At 38.0% G+C, this 25,183-nt stretch overlaps 1 protein-coding gene across 1 annotated transcript; it reads right to left on the bottom strand.

The window, feature by feature from the left end:
* On the bottom strand, nt 1-25,183 carry OTOA (otoancorin; the record flags this gene model as incomplete). Its single annotated transcript, XM_010178983.1, has 22 exons — nt 25,105-25,183; nt 24,728-24,756; nt 24,606-24,636; nt 24,485-24,512; nt 23,476-23,563; nt 21,836-21,967; nt 20,216-20,451; nt 19,902-20,005; nt 17,160-17,266; nt 16,618-16,757; nt 14,077-14,200; nt 13,476-13,691; nt 12,797-12,964; nt 12,341-12,481; nt 11,666-11,721; nt 11,169-11,286; nt 10,582-10,655; nt 8,979-9,114; nt 6,767-6,957; nt 4,970-5,063; nt 3,734-3,863; nt 1-188 (listed from the first exon to the last, which is right to left on the bottom strand). Coding segments are annotated over exons 1-22 (2,610 nt in total), but the record flags the coding sequence as incomplete, so codon positions are not given.

The following is a 25,183-nucleotide window of genomic DNA, read 5'->3' as shown; positions in this document are numbered from 1 at the left end:
CTGCTTGGCTTTTTCCTTCAAGGCAATAAGCTGGGAACTGTTAAAACCTGAGACAGTCCCAAGAAGTTCCACATTTTTGTCAAAAGTCCCTGTGTCCATGCATTCCAGTTCCTGAACTGACCAAAAGACATTTGCTTCTGCTAATTTAATAATTTCATCTGAAGAAGGAGCTCTGGTACCCAGGCAATCTGCAAAAAAAAGTCAAATAGCAAGAGTTTTCTTCAAGACGACTGAAAAAAAGAAATCAAAGCAATATAGAGATTTAAGAGGGTGACTGACTATGAATTAAATGGAGGTGATGTGATATTAATTGCCTTGCAATTAAATAATTTCTTTAAATATTTACATTGTTAACATCCTGGATATAAAAGTAGGATGTGCCTAGCTTGCACGAAATTGCTATATTCTTTGTCTTCTAAAGGCAGTGCATGCTGGAAAAGAACATAGGAGCATATATATATATATTACAGAACAGTTACAATATAGGATGCCACAATAAAACTAAAATCTGGATGTCTGCAATAAAAGTAAGCAATATCTTGCAAGTTTCTTTCAAGTCTAATTCCCTAAAGGCATCAAAATCCAGGCAATGGCTTATTCTGACGTAAAACCACCATTTGCTGGGAGCTTTGCTTCAGAGTAAGAATGAAATGTAAATCTTCAGGATGACCTCAGCAGAAGTCTCATATAGCTATGTCATTGTTTGCCAAAAAATGTTGCAGCTGAATAAAGTTCTCTGTGTTCAAACAGCACATATGTGAAATCCAGCTCAACAGGAAAGTAACAGACATGTGAGGTCCTTTTACTCTGAAATACTCTGACAAAGATGTATGTCTCGTAAGACTTCCCTGACATTTAAACAAGGTGAAGACAGAAGCTGGATGTGTCAGAGAAGCAGAGTGGCTGTTCTTTATGTCAAGCATGTTGTTAAAATGTCAGGATCTAGAGAGGGCTGTTCACTTGCAACAGAACTGTTTGGACAGGCAAACTATATTTAAAAATCTTATTTATGGTCAGGTTCTGACTCTATGCATGATCACATGAGACAATTTCCATTCTGTGTTTGAACAAACTCTGGTCTTTCTTGGTGTAATTTACCTCTAATATTGATGGAAAGCAGAAATTAGAATTCTAATGTGGTTGCTTACTCCTCTCTCTCCTGTCACTAATTTAGGAAAACCTTATTAGATAATTACCTAAGCCAAATAATCCCTACATGTCTTCAGATATGGTCATTACCAGTAAAAAGCAAGAATTTCACGGATGCTGTGCCTGAGCTAAGCTCCCCCAGATAAATAAAGCGAGGATGTACAAAGTAGATTTGTACTTTGAAAGGAGGGAGAGAAGGGATTTATTTGCATCAAAGGAAGCTGCAGTAGTGGGTAGAACACTGAAAAGACTGAATCTGTTGAGCAAACGAAAATGCTGTTCAGCTTCCACTGTACCAGCTGATGTTCTGCTCTCCCTTTACACCACCCTCTTGTGAAGCTGCATTGTTTCACTTTCCCCTGCTGCAAAAGGTCAGCTTTTATCATGTAAATACTATGCATCCAGACACAATGCAGTTCCCTTCCCCAAGTCATGAAAACCTAATATTTTGTGTTCTTGGAAAAAAAACATTGATTTTATTACATGTAACACACCAGATACATTGGCACGATTACAGAGGGAAATACCAATTAGACTCCTGGCTTTGCTTCCTCTATCTGATGCTACTTCACTCTTCCTTTTGCTATATAATCACATTTAGTTTGATGAAGAACATGTTATACATATAACAAATGACAACATCTCAATGAAGTAAACAACTTGAATTCTTTGTTCAGCACTGCCACTGCTTTGTGGTACCATCTCAAACACACGAGTCCTCAGTTTTGCCTCATACGTTTCATCTTGCCTTAAGCACCGCCTTTGGTTTTATCTTGATGTAGACATAGTTGTAAGAATTCTGTCACTGTAATTGTTACTGTTATTAATAATAGTTCAGAACTCAACTGTGGGAAATGTAAAATAGCAGATTGGTAGCATGAAGAGCATCAGTGTTATTCTAGAGTCATTCTCATAATATCCAATTTTCTAGTGATTTAAATTCCTTATTGAAACAACCATCTGAGTTGTGTGGAGTTGATAAGATTATGTTTGGAAACAGAACTTCAGTGCCACATTTGGACTGCAGAAGCATTTATTCTTAGACTAGCACAAACAAATGCTTCAATTATTAATCTCCCAGACTCCTCCCCAACTGAGCTTGTGCACCCCAAGTGAGGAACTAAAAGCCTCCATAGCCTTGGAGCTCTGTTATCCTTAAACAAAGATCATTAGCTACACTGACAGCTTTATATTTGTCTTGCAATGCAGATGAGACAGCTCTACAACTGCACTGCACATGAGTTAGTATGATTAGAGAAGTTTGGGATTCACGTTGTTGTGATCCAGAGGCCTAAAAAAGCATATATAAGGACACAAGCATACTGAAATACCTGATGCTGAACCTTTAGTCCTGTGGCCCATGCCTAAAGAAATATGATTTATGATCTGATTATTTTCTTATTGAAGGAAGAGTGAATTTCATGCATACAGCTGGACTAATGCTCTGCCATACTACAAGCTTGATTCTGCTTTTTTAGAGCATAACTGTGTAATGACTCCTCTGATCAACAGAGGTCATGTTGGTTTTATTTCCGGCTATGCAAAAATACAACTCTGTAGAACACCCTCTCTCTCTCTCTGTATATGGATACAGCATTATCAGGAGCAAATTCATTCCCAGAGACATGCAGTCATCATTCAGAGTTGCTTTTATACAAGCAGATGGATTTCCATGTTGGCTCAGGGCTTGCTGAGAGCTTGGACCTGTATTCTGTTAGGCAGAGAGCCAATGGGAAATTTTCAAAGACAAAGACAGACAGTACCAAACTTCTTGAAATTGCTGGGGCCTAAATTCCCATTAGTGCTTTCAAAGCCTCTCCCCTAGCAGGGTTCTTTTCCATGGCACAAGGTGGCATAGCTTAAAAATTCTGCCTGGGTTACTTTCAAGTAAGAGAAAGAATACATTTACTGTAATAATAGAATATAGTCAAAGTATGTATGTTATACAAGGAAAATAATCAATTTCTTACCAGAAATTCTAATAGATTAGTTTGATTGCAGATTAAAATGTCTTTTAGATTATAACAAACTTTGTCCGTTTGGACAGACAAAACACAGTGCCACCACTATCAGATTTAAGAACAGCCGAGTCAACATATGCTCATGTCTGGCAAAGGATTAACTATGTGCAATCTTTTGGCACAAGAGTAACTTGTCACCTTCACAGCTTTTAATTCAAGGATTTTCACTTAGATTATAAAGGAAAGTAAAAATAAACAAAAAAGTAAAAATAAACAAAACCTCTAATTCAAATCATTCATCTTTTCTTTTGTGCACTCAGGAACACTCCAGGAGATGCTTAACCATGCAATCCTGTAATGAAATTGTTTCTGCAATGAAATTGTTTCTGCAATTGGTTAATGCATCAGACAACTATGGGCAGCAGAATGAAGACTCTTGCTGTTTTTGCTAAAAGTCTGAACCCCTCTAAGTTACTTGAGGCTTTACTTTTTATTGTCTGGCTTCTTAGAATGCATTTGATGACAGAGCGAAACAAAAAATCTGTTTGAACCACACCATCACAGTCCAAAATGGCACCACTGTAAATCTGGCACTTTGCACAGAGAGCAGGTGAAATACTGACCAGGTCTGGTGAGAGATGATTCGATGTTGGCAGTGGCATTGGAGACAGATTTGAATACAGTTGACAAAAACTCTTCAGCTGAAGAAACTGGTCCAGTTGTCTTTGCTATTTGTAAAATGGTATCTGGGAACTTTGGAAGAAAGAAAGAGTAAATAAGACTTATTTCTCCCTTTTAAAACAAATCAATTTGCAGGGAATGACTTGTGCAGACCTCAGCAAAGCAGGGTTTAATAACAGCTCAGCTGCTTTTCTGTTTGTGCAGATGTTTCAGAGAGGAGAGTAAATTGGCTGCTACTGAAAGGTCAACAGCATATGTTAGGGGGGGGAAATAGAAACATAGCAAATTCTGAGTGATTCTCCCTCTTGTATGCCCTCTCAGCTTCTGGCAACACCTGAGCACTGCCTGACTGGATTCTATGCAGACCCTCCTGCACAATGAGTCCCACCATTTTAGTATGTGCAGCACAGAAAGTACTTGATTTTGTTTGTTCATAATTTGCCAGGGACCAAATTAAATTATGAGAAATAAAGTTAACCTGTTCACCTTTTTTAGGCTTTTTTCACCTCTCCCCTCCACTCTGCTACTTTCCCTTCAGGTGGAGAGTCCTATTCTATTTGGTCAATTATAACCACTATCTCCTGAGGAAAAGCTGCTGACTGTTCTTACATATTTCTGCTGAGTAATGAATTCCTCATTCCAGTATAGTTTACTCCTATACATAAAAATTATAAGATTTTAAGAACTAACGAGGGCAAAGAAACTACAAAGTGCAATGCTGAGGCTATCAGTTATCGTTAATTGTGCTACACTGGCCCTAGGGCAAAGGGCCATGTGGGTAAATGCTAATTTGATCAGTATGATCCCAGGACAAGAAACATAACTTTTATGGTTGGAAGACAGAGAATGAAGGAAACAACACTTCAAGGTGTAAAGTACTAAAAATGTTTGAGTCTGTGTCACTGTAAATGCACCATTTTTTTTCCTCAATGACAATGTACAATTATCAGCGTATACATGCAAATAATTGTTTATACTACCATTACTGTCAAGAAAAAAATCTCATAAATTTTGAAGGAGTCAAGAATCTGTGAAACATTAACGCATAGTTCCTTGCCAAGAGAATTATTTATCTTGTTTAGCATTCAGGTTACATAATTTAGACTGTATTATGACATTTACAAATCCAAATTGTAACATCACCTTCTACAAATTTAAAAATTATAATAAAAACATACCTTTTCAGCAAGGACTTTTAATTCCTCTTTTGACAGCAGAGCTGTGAATGGTCCAACATCTAATGTTGTTTCAGCTGTCCAGTTGTTTGGGGAGCTGAAGAATTATTTTGGATAACATTATTGATGAAAAAAGTTTGCAATCGAATTTATACCAAAACTTGAGAGTTTTTCTTATATTGTATCTTATAGGAAACACAGACACTTCTACGCCAATGTGATTAATCATGCTTATAAACATCAAATTGTATTTTCTCATCTCTCTGTGACATATAGGGCACTAGTGGAATTCTCAATATATTCAGAGGAAGACTTCAAACATTGTGATAAGGGAGCTCTCTCCCTCCCCTCAATAGCCATAGTGTTCTTAGCATTACAGTCTTCAAGCAAGGTGAAATATTTTTTTAAAAGAAAATTTACCATTTTCTATCAGGTTCATACTGCAACAGCAGTCTGCAAAATGTTATCAAAAGAGAAGGAGAACCCTCATAACCAAAACTGAAACCATCCTTTTTCCAAGAATCTCATACTAAGGACTAATGTGGCTAAAACTTCAAGCAAGCAATACTTGCCAGTACTTGCTTATAAATTAAAAAACAAAACAAAACAACAAACCTACTCCTCTATTCCAATATTTAACTATTTGTAGGTGCACGGGGGCTGTTTTCCATTGGTGTTGGGCAACTGTAACTTTCCCTGATGTCAGCAGGAGCTGTGGGTGCTCAACATTTTTGAAAAATAGGTCCATACACACTTAGAAGTGGACAGTTTTCCCGTTGTTCTGAAAGGATCAAGTTCACTAAACAACCCAGTGTGGCACCAGTCTGCTGCTAATACTGCCTTTTTAAAACTAGGAACAGAAACACAAAATACAGGTAATGGAACAGAAGTTTTAAATCCATACCTTATTAGCTCCGTTATTTTACTGTCTGCTATTTCATTAATCTGCAATGTCAACAGTTATGGAAGGCAGATCTAACACCTTGAAGAGCCACATCTAATGACACCTATGCCATTTCTGTATGAGAGATCAATTCTGCGATAGGTACCATATCTCTTGCAATAACATGCTAAATTACTTGTAGGGATTTCAGGTCTTAAAAATTAAGTTCAGGCTCAGTTCTGAGTGGTGCAGGGTGTTTCAGAATGTACATAGCAGGTTTGGCCTGTTTGTTTGACATAAATCTAACAAATGTTAGCCAACCCAGTTGGTGATTGACTTAAAAACGCACTTGGATAAATAATGTTCAGTCTGAAAGAGCCTGAAGAAGATGCCAATAACAAACCTGTTACTAGTGCATGTTCTCACAGAAAACTATTTGGTTTGTTGCTCCACTATAAGGATGTTTGACTAGACAAAAATTTTCTAAATAAAATAAAATATTATTTAGCTCAGTATGTCATGATTCAATAAAATGGATCTGTATCACCAGCACACTGAGTATCCCACTTCCATTTTCTTTTTCTTTGCATTCCTGTGCCATTCTTTGCCTGTAACGCCCTTTCTCTTTCCATGCCAGAGTTTGTTTGCCTGCCCCTCCTCAAACATTACATTTTCTCTCTTCTTCCTCTGGGACTTAAGTCATGCAGGACGTCCCTGGGGCTGTATTTTGTTCCACAGTTATCATGTTACATACAAGAACAGAAATGTCATTATAGTGGACAGAGATCCCAAGTTGGGCCAGTGCTAGACGTTACTTTGTGTTGTTTCCATTGAAGTTCTATCTGGGCAAAGCAAACAGTTGGTATTTGCATGGCTTAACCATCAGCATAAGCAAGGTAGTATATCTAATACCTTACCCATATAACTCAAGGAGTTTATATTTAATTTCAATCTTCTGCTCATGGTTGAGCTGTTGGCAGAGTTTGAATTGATGAAGGGCTGTTGCCATTGCCTTCAGGGACACTCTGCCACGTAGAAAGGCTGGAGATAAGTGGCAGATTAGATTTCCAAGTAGGTCAACATCATATTCATCAGCAATGGAGCCATTCTGAAACAAGAAACATTTACCTTGTTGGCAGAGCTAATCTTGGCTCTTGCGCTGTGTCACTCAACTGCATCACAACACATTTAAGCTTTGTGACCCTTTAAGGAACAAAGATACAACAGTTTGCACTGGCAACTTAATCTACCGTTTCTGCCTAGATTGTTTTATATTTTTTGCTTCTACTAATGCAGATGCTGATATTTAATAAGACCTTGTCAGAGGTTTCAGTGTGTTCTCTATTTCATATTGAAGCACACACAAAAAATAATGAAAACTAAATGTCCTGCCACAACCTCCATATCCAGGTGTCCACACCTGCAGAGGTGGTGCACTTCTGTCCAGCAGGCAGGCCCTCACATGGCCCCTCATGGCAAAAGGGCCACAAGCTTTTGCTGTCACAACCCTCTGAGGGGTTTCTCAGCAGCTGTCAAAACACTAGGGATTATAGGACTGGACAGTATGTATAAGGACATGAATATTCACAGTACATCAATGAACTAGTTTCCCCTAAAAGTTGGTGATTGCTGCAGCTCCCAGACAGCAGAATTCACAAAATCCTTCTAGTACCACCACCTCTCCCATGGAGCTTCCATTGCCACCCATAGCTCTACAGGACTAGTGATGCTTGGAGCTCCAGGTGCAAATGGGTCAGCTCCAGGCTGCCCTGGCCAGGTCACTGTGCTCAGCAAAGACATTTCATGAGAACACTTTGTAACATGCATGTTGTCAAGGAAAATTGTTAAGGAAGCTACAAAAAGGTTTTCTTTAGGCAGGGAACAATAAAATTGAACAGTACACAAAAAACCCATAAGAATATAGATGTGTAAGTCAGGAACTCATGTAGATGGTGACTGACATAACTGTATGAAGTGCAGTGGTATGTGCAAACAGAGCTCCAGAATGGCTGAGTTTGGAAGAGACCTCTGGTCCAACATCCCTGCTCAAAGCAGGTGAGCTACAGCAGGCTGCTTGGGGCCTTGGCCAGTTGGGTTTTGAGTACCTCTAAAAATAGACTCCACCACCTCTCTTAGCAACTTGTTCCAGTGCTCAAACACCCTTACAGTAAAAAAACCCTTTTCTTATGTTTAGATGGGATTTCTTGTATTTTGATTTTCCTGTGCCCATTGCCTCTTGTCCTTCCACTGACACCACTGAGAAGAGCCCAGCTCTGTCTTCTTTACTCTCTTCCCATAAGGTATTTATATAGATTGGTAAGATCCCAGTTAAGCCTCCATTTCTCCAGGAGAACAATTTACAAACAGAAGTCTTAATTTGATCTACATGAAAAAAACACAATTTTTTTTTGTTGATCTAGAAATCCTTACCACAGAGCTGTTTCAAAGGCAGCTCTGGGTAGCTCAGTGGTTACAGGGATATTTGAGCTCTGCAGACATCTGACCTCTGTTAGGAATAAATTAGCAGTCTGGTAAATCAGCATATCGCTGCTGTTGGATTTGTGCAATCAGAAAATCACCAATATTTTGCTCTGCCTTAAGCATAAGACAACAGCTGAGCCCTAGAACTCAGTATTACTGGCACTTCAAACAAGCTATTTCTGTTAATGTCTTTAAAATATTTAAGTGTCCACTTTGTTAGGCAGTGGGTCTAATTAAGCACAGTCTAGCCTATGCAATGAAATCCTTGCTGTTTAAACATGAAGTCTAAGAGCTTCTCTGAGCTGGGTGATAGTCTAAGCTGCTCTTGCTTGTGCTGTTGAAGAAATTAGCATGCTGTGTTATTGCCTTTTGAGCTCCCAGAGTCCCTCAGCTACGGTTTCACTCCACAAACACAGAGCAGGAGAGCCTGTGTCTCAGATTGCTGACTGCATAAAAGAGATCATAAGTGTGTGCATGTGGACCGGAGAGTACAAGTAGGCAGGATAACTTAGTGATGCACCACATGACAATAAAGGAAGAGAAAACTAATCAACCACTCTCACTTAGCTTAGAATTGCCAGTGGCTAACTACAGATTACTTCTTTTGCAGCTCCCCCTCCACTGGTGACACCTCCTAGCCATACCTACCAAGCACTCCTGTACTTTTTGCATCACAGCATTCTTTTTCTGAAGGCTTGGATTCAAAAGGTCCATTTCAGTCTTCCCCAGACTTTCAATGAAAGGGACACACAAAGGGCCTGAGACATTCTCGAGGTACTCAACCCTGCAGAAAGAATTAAAACGGTCTCAGAATGTAAACCTGACCTTCACACATCCATAACAACAGCCATAAACTCTGTGATGACAGAAAAATTCAGAGACAACTCTGGACCAGCCAGGCCAGAAAAGTTGTAATTAATCTTCACCTTAAATTTACAGCTTCTTCATTGGCACATCACATTATCTTCAAAAATGGCTAAGGATTATAAACAGCTGCAAGTGGATGAAAGTGCTCTGAGATGCTTTAACACCATATGAAACAAGACTGTCTACAGTTCAGAAACTTTTCCCCTTTCTCCTTTTAATGAGGAATAATTCTCTGATGAATGAAGATGTGATTGGGTGGGTTAAGGACAAGTGATTTTAGAGTAGGCTTCTTTTTTATCAAAGTCCAAGAAGGCCTGCCAAATAAAACAAAATGGTGCTCTTCTCCATCCAGAGTGGCAGGCAGCCTTTGCACATACCAGAGCTGCACAAGCCCAGCCTCACCAGGGTTTGTAGGCAAGAGAACCAGCAACTTATGACAGCCCTGAACAAGCATCATGCAATTGTTGGCCAAATAACTTGGCGCTTCAGTTTGTAGAAAGCCTTGTATTAAAGTCTTATTATTTTGTTGTTTTTAGAGCCTTTTCAAACAGAATCCTTTTTTCTTTTTTTTTTTTTAATTAAAAATATTCTAGGAAAAGATTAGTTCTCATTCCCTTTTATCCCTTTAAGCATGTAGGAAGAAAGAAATAAAGAAAAGGGGGAATTAACAAGTTGTACAATGCAGGAGTTTCTGTCAAGGTACAGTGATTTTTTTTTTTTCCCCTAAGGAAAAAAGCTGCCACTAAATATTACTTGGCTATTTACATAATGCAAAATTTTGCTGACTTACAAAAATGTCTTTAAACACACTGAAATGTTTTTAACCATACAGAGCAATATGCTTGGGCAGCACCCAATGGGTTTGTCTTACACATCCACTCCCAAAAAAATCCCTAAGCAAATAAACAAAGCAAGTCTCATAACCTGGGATGTGTGTGTGGGGGGGGAAATCCAGCATAAGCTACATTTAAGTTAGTTTTGTGATTCTAAACAGTTGTGCTCAGGAAAGCCCAACGAATTAATCCCTTTACCTTAGCAGATATCAGCAACAGTATTCGCAGCAACATTACAAGCTTTTTGATTGCTGTCACACCACTGCACCATGATTCAGCCTGTACACAGAGTGCTTCAAGGTGGACAGATTTCAAGGATGCAAAAGAGTCCACAACTGTGACGAAAATGGGCTACACTACAAGACATCAGGTATCACCAATTTTCACGATACAGATTTGGGCTACAATCAGTGACCACTTTTTATAAGTCACCATTTATTTGAATCATCAGTTTTCCTATGACTGAAGAGGTTGTTAAAAAAGTGCTCAGGACTACTCTGAATCTACTGCAACAAATGCAGTAACTTAAGATGTCGTAAGATATAACTTACGGAAGCACCAGTAAGAGGAAGGGAGGAATAGATGCACTGGAGACTTTCCAAAACTTCCAAGCCAAACAATTAACCTAAAAGTAATGAAAATTTGAGGTCTTAAACATTTGGAAATTTTGAGGAATAATGAAAATATCGTTTGTTTATTACAGCTTATAAATTAGCACACATAAAACTATGCATACTATCTTCAGAGAGCATTTTTCTTTGGCTTTTTAAAAGTAGTTTAGAGTTCTCTTTTTGAAGACATCAGAGATGTAATATTCTGTATTTGGGTGCATGAGAGCATTTGTATTTTTCCAAAACGTATATATTCTATATATTTCCAAACAAATTACTCATGTATTAGCAAGTTGGAAGAAATTTCTTGCAATTTGTAAGTCACAAGTGTAATTGTCAAAATGAAGTATGATAACAGATGAATTCACACATAGAGGATTTAAATGAAATATGTTTACAGACAAGTTCACACACACAAGATTTTGAAAAAAAAAATTAAAAAAACAAGTAACCAAATTCTAATTTACCTACAGTTAGGCTATTGGGTAGTATGTTTATGTACACAAAGTCTTTTTTTTTTATTTTACCTGATAGGGAGAAAGCAGATGAAGATTTTTTTCAAAGAATGTAAAAGTGTTTAAAAAAAAGTCTGTGCCCATACTTTCAATGAGTTGACAAGTTACTCCTTTCACAAGCTGTCCTGTGCTGCTAGGAAAAAGCAAAGTTCAATCTTATTAATATTTAAGCAGGATCTAGTCTTTACTCCCTACAACCATGTCCTAAGGAACTTGACCACCTTTCTTTCCCCTTTCTTGTAACCAAAAGACTATTGAAAGTAAAAATGTAATCAAATCGAAAAACACTGACTGAGCCTTAAAATACCAAAACCTCTGCAATGCTTTGATCAGGATTTTGAATTTGGAGACCCTTTTTAATGAGGAAGGTGAATTATCCTGGGGTACCAAGGAATGAATAAATATTAGGACAGTAGAAAATAACCACAGAATGTTTATGTTTACCTCAAAGTCACTCTCATCACAAAACTAGACTTAAACTCTATTTCAAGAGAGACTATCATCCATACCTTAGCAGGTCAACAGGAGAGTTTTTCTTAGACAGTAATTCATACAGATACAAAGCCTGAAATAAAAACAACCATATTTAAAGCTAAGTTTAGGTAATTCAGTTGTAAGTTAAGTTTAGGTAATAACTACTTCAAGGTTTTGTATGCTTAACTCTTTTATGTACTCTAAAGTAATTTCTATGGTGCAGTTTGGCCAACCAAAAGGTTCAGCATCCACTGCTGAATTTCTTCTTCACAAGACAAGACATCACTGACTGTGATGTCACTACGGCACTACGGGATGCTGCTAAACATATTTATGGTGCACTACCACAGAATAATTTAGGTTTGAAGGGACCTCTGGAGATCACCTGGTCCAACCTTGCATCTATCTGGACAGAGCCAAAGGGCTGATGGTACATGCAAATGTTTAGTACACAGTACTGGAAAGAGAAAATATATGGGCCAGAATCCTGAAGACTTTTTAACTCAGTATATTAACGCTTCCCTTTCTGTAACATTGTCTCATAACGCTGTCTAGGCTCTAAGTGACCTCTGGTTGTTTATGTCAGGATATATTTGGGGCAGTTCCTGCCTTTAACCTATGTTCCTTGAACACATGTGCATTACAACACTTTTCCTGTTCTTCCATCATACTAAATTTCAGTGGAATGGGAACTGCATAATAAGTTTTACCTGGCTTCTTCTTAGCTCTTTTTCTTTCATCATTGAAGAATTATATCCAGTCTGCTTCCATAAATCAGAAAGAGATATTTCTTTAAAGAAAGCTCCTTTTATATCTTTCACTGATGAGGAAAAATCTCCAGATGCAGCTATCTAGAAAGAGGGATAGATAAATACATGGCATTTCAGAACTGATGCCTAGATTTACAGGATTTGCCCTTCTTTCTATTCTGTGTAATATTTCTCTTAAGAGGATAAAGGAAAAACATGTCAGTATTAAAAATGTCAGAAGGACTAAGCAAGAGACAGCCTTCAAAATATACTTGGTGTTCAGAAAAAACACTGGATATATTAACCATTGAGCTGAAACACATCTCTCTGCAACAACATTTTAAATCATGCTCTGCATATTTGGTTATTGTGCTGTTGTGCAAAGAGAACCTGGTACACACTTGAGTTCATAATCACCTTCCTGAGGATCCCTTGCTGTTGTGCAGGAGTCAAGTCAGACAAGTATTGTGATAGCATGCCACAAATAATCTGAGAAAGCTCCTTTGGGTTCATGCTGTAGAATGACTGCGTGCTAATACCAGTTACCAATGCGCCCATTTGACTAACATTATAAAATGAGAAAACCTGCAGAGATAACAGCACAAACAAAAAGAAAGTATATTTAAAAGCAAAGGTTAATAAATAAATCAGAACTATTACTGTTGAATACTTAATACATTTCTTGCCTGGGGATGCACTTTGCTCAGATTTCTTTCAATTAAGACAAGACTGTCCAGGAAATGAATGCGACAATTTTCTCAGAGGCTCCTTTTTTAAAAGCTTCAGAAAGGACCCTGATTCCTTCCATCACAGCATATTTGAATATAGTCTGGGATATCTGATCATGCAAATTCTGCCTGGGGCAGTCATAACAGACAAAATAATATATACAGCTGCCAAATGCAAATAGTCACTCTCTCTGTTACTGGAGAATTACTTTGGGATGTACAATCTTGAATGTTTCTATTTGTTTTAAACAAAATTTTCAGTACTAAAATAAGTCTTGTACTAGACTTTTCAAAATCTACACTTCTCATTGCAAAAAAGCCATTTCACTTTTAAAAATAGACGGTAGGAAAGCTGTTATCAGATGTACCTTTTCATAAGAGAGGTATTTACTGGATAAAATCATAACTTGGCTTTTTGCCCACCCAGAGACTTGGTTTAATGTTGCAATAGCATTTTGTACTGCTTCAGGTGACAAAGATTCCAGCTGACTCGAAGTTAGGCCAACCACGGCATCTGACAGAGATCCAAGGATATCATTCAGTGTCTGGTTTTGCATGGCAATGTTCAGGAGTTGAGATTTCAGCTAAAGCAAACAAAAAAGCAGATGGGAAATAAAAATCTGCCAAGAACCAATTTTCATTATCACCCTAAACCTTAACTGGAGTTTCTGGAATAGGCATTGGCAACCATTTAGTGACCACACATTTCATAAGAATTAAAAAATAGGACCACAATTGTCAAAGGAATATTGAACAGGAGGAAACAGAATGAGAAAAGAATGAGCACTGTAAAAAAGAGAAACACAAAAAAGGGCTTTTATTATTTGTGTTATACAGTCAAGAACTATTTCCACTTATTTCTTAGATTCCAGTCATTTTTCAGTCTTTTCTTTTCAAATTCAAGAAGAAAGTTCCTCCTCCTCTGTTTTCAGGATTAGGTTAGGCAAGAAGAATTAGCATTGTACCTACCTTCTGAATCTCAGCCTGGAAACCTCTCAATTGATTGCATTTAATCATCTGATGAAGTAAAGCCCGAGCCACAGCAGCATCCATCTGTTCCATGTCATCATAAAAGCAAACCAATAAACCTAGCCTTTAGAGAAGAAAATACATTAGCTAACTTCCGACACAAAAGGTGTCATTGTCAGGAAACCAAAATATAGTACGGTATATCCTACTTGTACTCAGAACTTGAGTTGTTTCTGTCTGTCACTAGTTCCTTAAGCTGCAATCTTTAAAACTCCACATGGCCTGAAATTTGGGTATGAGACATATGCACTGTTCTCTGTATTCAGCTGAACTCTACCCAGATTCCTGGTGCTGTCAGAAATTTAACTTTCCTGGTTCCACTTGTCCATGGCTGGATTTTCCCAGCTAATGACGCCACTCCCCTTGGCAGAGTTTGCAATATAATCTCTGCATTGAAAAGGATGGAGGGCTAAATAAGTCTCTAGAAGTGGTTTGCTGAGTTCTTACCTGGATTGATTGAATGTTTTGAACTCTAAATCCTGCTTGGATTTCACATGCAACATAACTCATTCGTGTCAGAGCAGCAGCTAGAGCATTACATAGTCTCTTTATGGTTTCAGGTTTAAACAAAGCCTGCTGTATTTCACATCAAACATACGACTGGCTGATGGATGAAGACCTGTCCAATTCAACACTGGTTAGGAGAGAACGTGCTGAGGCTCATTGTCTTAGTTGTGCCAGCACAGCAGTTTGCAAGGCAGTGCTGTAAACAAGATGTGGAGCTCATTTTCCTACACAGTACCCACTGTATAAAATTAAAGTCAACATTTCCATTGACCTCTGTAAAGCACAAACACAACCATAGTTGGTGGAGAGTAGCAGTCATACCACCAAGGGTAAGCACCTGCTACAGGTGGCCTCCTGACACTGGCCTTGTGCTTACTTACTACCATTATGTGCAGCCTTGCAAAGGAGATCTGAATTGTGCATTGCTCTCTCTGGACTTCATAGTGATGGTGATGCATTCCTTTGTAGGAAGCCTGAATCAATCCTCTGTCACTGTAAACAACTAGCTTTTGCTTTCATAGTTCGCACATGACAAGAACATACAAAGCCCAGCTTTCCTGCTACAGGCTTTGTTTTTAGTAATTCAATGATGCAGGCGTAGGCAGAGTCTAGACAGTAATGTTCAGACATGAACTAAATCTACAGCAGACAATGCTGCAGCACTATCACAAACTCGGTAAACTTCTGCAGCACAGAAAAGCTTAGCTCTTAGTTCCTCTATTCCCTCAATATAACAATGTATTGCTTCATTGTATCTGAATTAATGGGACCGCATTTTTATAACAAATAATTACCTCCTGATGCATTATTGCATAGCCATCAAGAGCTCTTCATCTCCTTTGGGATTAGCAGCAATGAATAATACTACTTCTTTAAAGTAAAAGAGCATTTAAATCATCAGTATGGTTAAAATGAGTAATATAAAATAAGTGTGTTGTAAAAGTGGAATATATTAAAGATTATGGAGCACGAAATTTCTCTCCTCTGTGAGAATGTGGCACCTCTCATGAGTGGTAAAATAATCTTTAAGATTTCTGACACTGAAATTTAGAGTGTGGGCATAATTCTTCTCTTGCTTACATCTCCAGCAATCAGCGATATTTCATGGAAGTCAGTGAGTTACATTGCAATAATGACAGGAGCTCTGAAGACATAAAGCATATTCTGCATTAGTTTAAAACTCCAAGGTATCCCCCAAGGAGACTACAAAAAAACAGCAGTGACTTGGGACTAAATACATCTATTTGTAGGACAGTTAAAATGTAAATGTAGAGCACAGCATTTTCTTGCAGATAACTCATGCTTACTACGTATTTATGAATAAGAGCAATTTATTTTGTTTTTTTTCTATTATTGTCAAAGTATGTTCAGTGCTGATTTGACAGCCCTAAAAATGCAGTTTCCTGCTTACACACACAACAGTCACATGCATTTAAATGTAGCTCCTCTCTACCCTGCAGGATGGGCTTTACACCTCTTCGCTCTGTGACCTCTCTGGTGGCACACATGCCAAATAAAAACCACTTGCAGGACTGGCTGGCATGAGCCGAGATTTCCTCCTTAAATCCTAACTGTAACATGATTTCCACAAAACACCTCCATCTTCTGTGATTCAAACAGACAATGCAACTCATGTCCCGCTATCCCAATTTATTTTATTGCTGTACAGCACAAAGTGATGGAGCTTTGATTGAGTCCCCCAGGTACTGCTGTAGTTCTCATACTAATACTACAGACTCACTGCAGAGCAGGAGACGAAGCATTAGCTAATTAGACACACCTGCAGAAATTAATAAACTAGCAGTTCTTCACTGTTGCTAACCAGGGTTGGATTTCAGCCTACATTTTTCTGCTGGAAGAAAAAAGCTATGCTACACCAACAACTTCATCAAGTACTTATTGCTCCTTTCTTTTCTTCTTACTTATTTGTTTTCTCCATACACAGCCATAAAAGAAAAAGCAAAGCAGTCTTGCCTGTAGATGGTTGAAGTGTTTCTCATATCAAATCCTGATGAGTTTATTCTTTCCAGGAAAGCTTGTGCAAGCTCTGGTGTGATATCATACACTGTGTCTAACTGTTTTGTTGCATTGTCGTAGCTAATGAATAGTCGAATCTGACCAGTGCAAACAAAATTACGTGTCAGGATTATGAAACAATTGCATCCAATAAAATATAGAAGACAAAGATTTGGATAATACAGTACTTTTTAAGTTAAAGCTGAGACAGCAATTCTCTGTCAAACTGTCAAATAATTTGAGGGTCTTCTGTCATTGGTCCCTATCTTTCTTTCAGTACAAGTCACAGAAGCCTGATACAGATAAACAATTACATATTAATGATAGAAACTTTCAAATTCCAAAAATAAAAGAATATTTGGTTGACAATGGATTGAAATTAACTTTAAGTAATTAAAATATATAAACTTTTTTTTGTGTTGAAGTTTGCATTTGTGTTCATATTGTTTACAGCTGACATCACTTGACAAGGATATAGTCAACCACACTTTGTTACTTACTTCACTGAGACTAATTTTCAGAATTTCTTCTAACGGGAGATGAACCATGTATCTTCCCAAAATCCATAAGTTTTCTGCACTGACCCAAGAAGTTGATTCATTGAACTCTGTTTTGTACAAATAAATACTCACTACAGTGTTAAGAAAGTAATTATTTTTCAAATACATTGTACCCAGTATGTTGTTATTGGTAAACAATCAAGAAAATAGCTGCAAATCAGAAAAATCTTTAGCACAGAGAGACAGGTTCCCTCTATTAGCTAGATTTTAGCACTGCACTTTTATGAACCCATACATTTTTAAATGAAAATTAAATAATGATTCAATTGTTTTAAATTTTCTCATATGAAACCAGTTAATATTTTATATTGTTGAAATAGAAAATGGATAAAGTATGAGACAGAAAAAATTAAACCAGTAGTATTAAATATGGAGCAGCACTTTTTAAATTCAGTTTTCCTAATAAAATATAATATTTAAGAACACCAGGAAGGCATGATACTTTGTAACACTTTCTATATCTATATATTATTATTGATCATACCACTCATTTCAGCAATACACAATAGCAATAATGGAGAAAAGATCCAAATATCCCTGAGGAAAAAGGATTTATGGACTAAGTGGATACTTCGAGCCACAAAGATGGTGTTTTCTCCAATGTACCATAATTTGGATGGCTCAAAGTGTGATAACTCTAAACATATTCCTTAGCAGTGCTGATAGTCACAGCTCTGTTAAAATAAAATCATCAGTGCATTTTGCAGAGTTTTCAGTATCTGAAAAAACAGCTTTTAAATTCCAGAAGCTGAAGAACCCCATTTAGTAAGGATTTTTTTTGAAAACACAGATCTACACTCCTTAGCTGAGACAAGACGATGCTCCCAGCAGACCTGTCTGTCAAGCCTCCATTTTTTGAAGTGATATTACCTCCCATTACCAGGAATATTAAAAGAGTTAAAAGACAGGGTAGAAGAGCTAAAAAAATAACCTATCACAATTTAAGGATGCTGACTGTGGCCTTAGCAGACCAGACTTGCAATTACCAACTGCGGTAGCTATGATCCCCAGAACTGTTTTGACACTTTTAAATAAGGTACAACATTCGAAAGTTGCAGACTCCTGTTTTTGCAAGGGCTATCAGCATGCTTCATCTCTGAATACCTCTGCATGTTTAATACAAAACATGCAAGAATTGGCTGAGTGACAAAGAAATTTCTTGAAAGGTTTGACTCTTAAGACACAGGAGCCAGATGTGATCTCTTGCTCATCCAGTGATCCAGTTGCAGAGGCTGCCTGACATTGCAGGGAGAAGCAGAATGATGGAAAGGCCTCTGCATTTCTGCAGACACCACGAAGACATGGTGATGTGCTCTGTGTCTCCAAAACCAGCAGAAATGCTTGGGAGGTGGCCCTGTAAGCACCACGAATATGAGGCTTCTTTAAAGTTTCTTTCTGCTGCGCTTCAGTGAGAAAGATCCTGCTTCTGCAAGAGAGCTACTTACTTTCCCCAGTGCTACCCACATATAAAGTTAAAGCAAAAAAACCAGACTATTGCAGGACTCTTCTGTTGTCCTGCACTCCATGCTGCGACCTGTGGTGTGCAGATACAATTGAGTGAGCTTTAGACTTGCCAACCTGGATGTTGGTAGCAGTCCAATTATACCTGCTCAGGGCTGATGGATTCTGCAACTCATACTACCAGAACTACCTGGTTAACAGTCCACACTTGATGCCTTCAGGAGTGAATTCACCGTATCTGCACTGCTTTGCATTTGAAGCAGCAACCAGGAGGTAAGAGAGGCATGGTAATTCCCAGTCCCTACTGATCTGCGTGATCTTTTACAGATGGTTCAGACACAACCCAAAACGTCTGATGCTGTGGGCTTTTCTCAGGGTTGCTGAGTATCATCAGGCAAGTTCTGCATCTTTGCTTCCCCAGTAATGCGCTGGCAGTAATACCACCTCATAGCAGTGTCGTGAACTTCCTCTCTATTACTTAATGGGTTACTCTGATATTTTGAAACAGCAGAAGTTCCAAGAGTGAAATTTAGCTCCACTGAAGCATGTAGGCATTTTCCCTTTGATTTCCAGGAAAGAGGAAGAACATATACATCCAAAAGTCTAAAATGCTCCCATGACAGCACTGCTGGGATGTTCAGTGAAACCCAAGCACGGGTTCTGTTGCATCAGTGCCGCTGTCGCTTTACAGCCCCCTCGTGGAGCCTGTCCTGCACTGTCCCAGCTGTGGCACATCTGTTTAAGACACATTAACAAGGCAAACAGATGTGGTAAAATGCATAAAATCCGAATTAATTAACTTGGTTGTTCTCTTGTCCCTTTTCTGAACGAGCCACAACATCCTGCATTTATTTTTAAACAGTGCATTGGCTAATGTATTCTGAGACAGACCTGTTTTTCTAGTCTCAATAGGAATTCAGATGTGAAAAACATGCCTGTGCAGAGCACCTGACAACTGTATCCTATTTAAGTCTTAGAAAAAGGACTTGAGCACAGAGACTTTGTGCAGAAGGGATGAAGAGCAAGCATCTTTGGAGAACTATTTGCCATGAATAACAAATATATTATGTTACTGTATTCTGGAGCAAAGCTGTTCAAGACATCTACACTTAAACAGACCTGTGTTAAATTTGGGAAACAATTCAATACAATGGATAGGCCTTTTGCTGATTGTTTTTCTCTAATAATAAGCAACAAGAAAATACCTTGTACATAACATACCACTCATGTTATAGGATTTTTGTAGAATCTGCTTCATCCAGCCATACAGAGCTCTCTGTGTAATTGCTGACGTTTTGTCATAGAGGTCCTTGAATACTGTTGACCTAAGTGATACAAGGGCATGTCAGTTCACTAATGAGTTTATTTTTTAAAAATGACACACATGGACAAATGGTTCTAGAAATAGCAACACATAAGCAGGAAGCTGTATGTGGAAATTGGACTGAGACCATATAGTAACCTCTTTTTTTTAAGTAGATATAGTCAGCAAATACTACATAGTATTAATTGTGTCTGGAAAATAAATGGCTTACAAGTTTCTGAAAGCATCCTCCAGCAGAACATTTGGAAGGCTCCCAATGACATCAGGTTGGAGATAGTTCACCACTGACACACGCAAAATCTGGCTCAGGATATCCACACAGTCCAAAGCACTCAGAACCAGAAAGCATTTATCCAGTGTTATAAAGAACAAGGTCCTGTTTACTCCTGGGCTTTGAAAAATTCTCTCTCTAGTCTTGTCCCAATTGAGAATAATATTTCCCATTTCCTGCAAGTAATAAGGGATTAAGAGAACATCTCTTAGATTAATTAAATATATTGTTCATTTTGAGGCCTGACAGAAAGCACTCTTCAAAAAATATGGTGCTGTTCTCATGAAAAATAGCTGCAAAGTACTGTCTGGTTGCATTACTTCAGATAATTCCTTTCTGGTGATGGCCAGAGACCAGCTTGAACCTTCTGACAAAACGAAAATGAAAACCAGAAAAATAATCCAAAATTGCTGAAGTTATAGTGTGTGCTCTCATGAAAGAATTAGTTACTTGGAAAATGAAAGGATATCAGAATTTAATGGATATTAGTTCATACCTAATTTAATATGTAGATATCTCTAGAATAGACCTTTTCTGTGCAGTATTTGTTGCAAACTATTTACTACAAACACCTCCTCCAGAAGATGGGGCAAGATCAAAGAACCAAGCCCAGAGAATAAAGTCACCCTGGTTGGGCATGGATTACTAGGTTGCTGTCTCATCAGTCAAAGTGTCTAGGACACTGTTGAGAGCTGACAGTCCCAGGCCTGGTGATTTGTTCACGCAATGTTATCAGTCCTGGAAGAACTGGGTATGCCATTTGGGAAGATAAAGTTTACAGTTTATTGAATGGGCTTATGCTATACTGCTCCAGCTCCCAGTGCATGCTGCACACCTATCCTGCGTACTTTGGCAGCAGGAGCTGCACCACCATTGTTTGAATAATGGATTATACAGTGTTTGTTCTGGGCAGTTACCTCATGTGTCTGGGGAAATGCTCTGCCTTTCTCCCAGGTTAATCTCCACCCCCTCAGCAATGCCCGTGCTGGAGGCCCTTCCTCCTGGCAGTGGAGATGCCAGGTGCTCTCATACATCAGGCTATTATGTCACCCCTGCAGTGGAGATCCTCCCCGGGAGGCACTCAGTGACTTTGAGCAAGACTTTTTAGATGGGTCACACCACAGAGGCAAGCAAATGATGTTATGCTCCCTCTCCTCCAAATGGCCTTACAATTTGCTTGCATGCTCCCATAACTAATCAACAAGATAACTGATTTGACTTTCTTGGCTCTTTCTAGGCACTGAAGAGAAGCAGATACTCCCTGAGAACAACTGGTTCTAGCTACCTTAGATATTTGTGTTGGAAGGTAAATAATCATCTGGAGATGCATTTCTCTCCACTGATTACAGACAAAATCCAGACGACTGACTTGGAACCAAACTTTTAGACAACAAGAATTAAATTAATTAAGTCCAACCTAGGGAGAGGGGCTCTGGGAATCCAATCCAGGACAGCTAAGTAACTGCATGGCATGCACTGTGAGACCCCAGTCTGGCACTTTCCCATTTATCTAAACCACTGACAGAAGCTTTTCTTTTTCACAAGTGCAAGGTGACTTACAAGATGGTCCTTTCTGCTGTTGAAGAGATACTTCATTGCAGTTTGGAACTGCTGCTGATCAAGCTGTTGAAATTCGGACAGTAGCTGCCTGGGCTGGTATAAAAGATTCTTCAGGTAACTTTTTATGGACATCTGAAGTATAAAAAGTATGAGTAATATACAAAAAGCTCATAGTATTTTACTAGGTGCATCTTTTACTCCCTGAAAAATCTCTGCTTAAGGAGAGATAAGTGCTTAGCTCCTGTGTTGTCTGTGTTGTCAATGACTAGAATAACTATAGTCAACACAAACTGTAAACAAAAATAATCTAAATGTAATTTTGGAAGACATTAACTTTAAATTCCTATTCTTGGCTTCATAAGCAAATCCTCTCCAGTGGGACATTTAACAAAAATGCCTCAGTTTATCATTATCACTTCGTAAAACAAGAGTAATAATGCTTTTCTGCTTCACACAGCAAAGCTGTGAAAATGAAACTTTCCCAGAGCTCAAAAAAATCAGGTACAGTGTGCACATTATCATTACTTAAAAAAATGAAGGAAATATGCAATTAGATGGGAGGAAAAGTCTGTACCAGGTCGTAAGGCCAAAATATTCTCTCTTATATCAAGCTGCATTAACAGTTAACAATCTTGTGCCTGTTTTGAAAATCTACAGGGAATTATAACATTGGAATAGAAAGTACTGTAAGGCTCATTAGCACCAGACTGGAGTAAAATCGCTTCTAATTCCTGACAGAATCATTTCAGAATTAGTTTGGAATTTGAGTTGAAACTGTTCTTTGTTGTCTTTGCTTATCTTGCATTGCCACCAACAAATATTAACATAGTTAGGTCCTTGTTTGTCTAAGGGTTGCAGGCCTGCTTATAGCCTTAAACTGTTAATAAATCTAATCAAATGGGAAAAGGCAATGTTAGTCTCATGTAGGTTTGGATGAGCTGTGACAGTGAAATGGAGCTTGGGAAAAGGTTTGAGTGCTGTTGAGATACATGGCCGTGGGCTGCAGGGAATGCCCAAGGCTCAGAGATTGCACATTTGACACTTTCCTTTTTCAGAGTGTGCGTGTATGTGTGCAGAGAGGAGGAAGGGGCTCAGGTTTTGATTAGCAGGCTACAACTCCATTTAAACCAGCTCATAACTAACCATAATGACCAGGGATAAAGAACAACGACTTTTTCCTATATCACTTCCACATTGCTAATTTACAAAAACAGAGTTCAGAGGAACTTTACATGTGGATGCATTTTGTAGGATGGTCTGGAGCTCTCATTCCATCAGAAGCAATGAACAGTCAAAGTCACAGTCAAAATCTGGGAGAAACCTGCCATTTTGTGGAGAAACAGCATGTGGATACACTCAATTCAGAAACAATTTCTGAAGATGAAAACTCTTAATATCTGCTTTCCATCAGAGAAAATGCAAAAAGATCTTATTTATTACTACTTCTGCCTTGCACACTCCTGCAATCTTAGGGGAAAAAGACAATCAAAAAACCTATTCATATTTCCTATTTACCTGCTACATTGTACATCTGTTATTTATCTGTTATTGACAATCTAGTTTTGGCTATAGACATAGGTTGCTTCTTTTTAAAATTCTATTTTAAATGAAAATTTTAATGCATTTTAAATGGCACAAACCTGTAGGCTGCTAAAAGTAAACATAACTTCCTGGGCATGAAAATATGCCATGACTTTTGTAAGCATATCTGCTGTCCAGACATTAGAACTGTAACAGAAAACAGGAACAAAAATGCCAGTAAAACAATATAACATGGAAAATAGGAATTACAAGACAAATCAAGAATAAGAAAAGCAAACACTGCTACTAACACTATATTGACATAAGTATTCAGCTTTCTGGCCTAACCAGATTAATAGCTGACCTATTTAATGCAATGAAAACTTACATAACTGTTCCTCATTGAACCGTATTTTTTCATCTAACTCCACAACAGCCCACAACAATCTCAATTTTTCAACATGCTGCCATTAGTACTATTTCCAGGCATGAGACAAGCTGCGCTGTGGCTAGTCTGGAGCTATAGGTGTGCTTCCTGGCACCCCATTATGCCTGTTCTGATCTGCTTGTAGAAAGAAAGAACAGTGACTAATGTCTGCTGCCTTTCCCTCAGCAGACTCATTAATTTCAGTGTGTCTTCTTTACACAGCCATTGATTTTCTCAAAATATGTAGGAGTGGAATTGCCTTTGAGGCTTATACTGTTTTTTTCAAATTTAGACAAAATTAGCAAATAATTCAAAAGTCGCCAGGAGCTGGAGGAAGTGGGACGGATGGGGACTAATGGAGCAGGACTGAAAGAGGGAGTTGGACAGAAAGCTGGAACTGCTTCTAATTTACTTAAGAAACCATTCTGAAACATACGAAGAAAGTTAATTATCAAAGCTTTTGAAAACTGTAGCAGATATTTATTCTCAGCCTCATTTTATGCATGCTTTTAGCTCTATCATGAAAAACATATTTTTCCTTGTTAAGAGGAAATACTTCTCACAGGAGATCTAAATAAAAGTAATTGCATGTGCCAATCTTGTTCTACCCATCATGTTCCAGGTTCTGTGGAAATTAAACAGATCATATCAGGAGTGCAAGACAATACAAAAAAATCAAGCTGGTGAGAGTAATACATTACCTCTGAAAATGAAGTATATCAAGGAGGGCTACACATGAAAAATGGAACATAAAAAGTTATGGTGAGATACTGAGTTTTAATTCCTTTTAGAAGCATAAGTGGGAACAATTTTGTACGTTACCATTCAGATATTTCCCAGTTATTACTTCCTCCTAAGGAAAAAATGGTAAATATATGTAACAAATTTTTATTTTTAGATTATAATATAAAATGTTAGTACAGAGACCAAATAAAAATACTAACCACAGCTTTGTGTAATAATGGAGGCAAATCTGTAAAAGATTATCCTGTTACTAAAAGTTGATTTAATGTTTTACCATTCAACTGTTATACAAAAATACATGTATTGTATGCAGTGATCAAAATTATATATACACATATAATTTATTTATAAGCATTTAGTACAGTTTTGATTAAATGCATTTACAGAAAAACAGGGAAAACAAAAGGCTATTAAATAATCAGCAATCTTGGTTGAATTATTTGCTGGCATAACTCCTTGGAGTCAAGAAAGTAGAGAATATGGTCCTAGTTACTAAACAGTACTGCATCTATTTTACTACACTTAGCTTTTTCCATCCACACAAAATACATCCTTCATAGAGGAGTTCTGGTCTTACCTTCAGAGCTCTGATTGTGTGTAATCTTAGCATGATTCACTGATATCAAAAAGAAACATATCTTCAAAAGTCTGGACAT

Source organism: Mesitornis unicolor, unplaced genomic scaffold (genome assembly GCF_000695765.1).
Source record: "Mesitornis unicolor isolate BGI_N332 unplaced genomic scaffold, ASM69576v1 scaffold6012, whole genome shotgun sequence".
Classification (NCBI taxonomy): Eukaryota; Metazoa; Chordata; class Aves; order Mesitornithiformes; family Mesitornithidae; genus Mesitornis; species Mesitornis unicolor.
The sequence above is the reverse complement of the archived record's forward strand: the minus strand, read 5'-3'. Positions and strand labels throughout refer to the sequence as shown.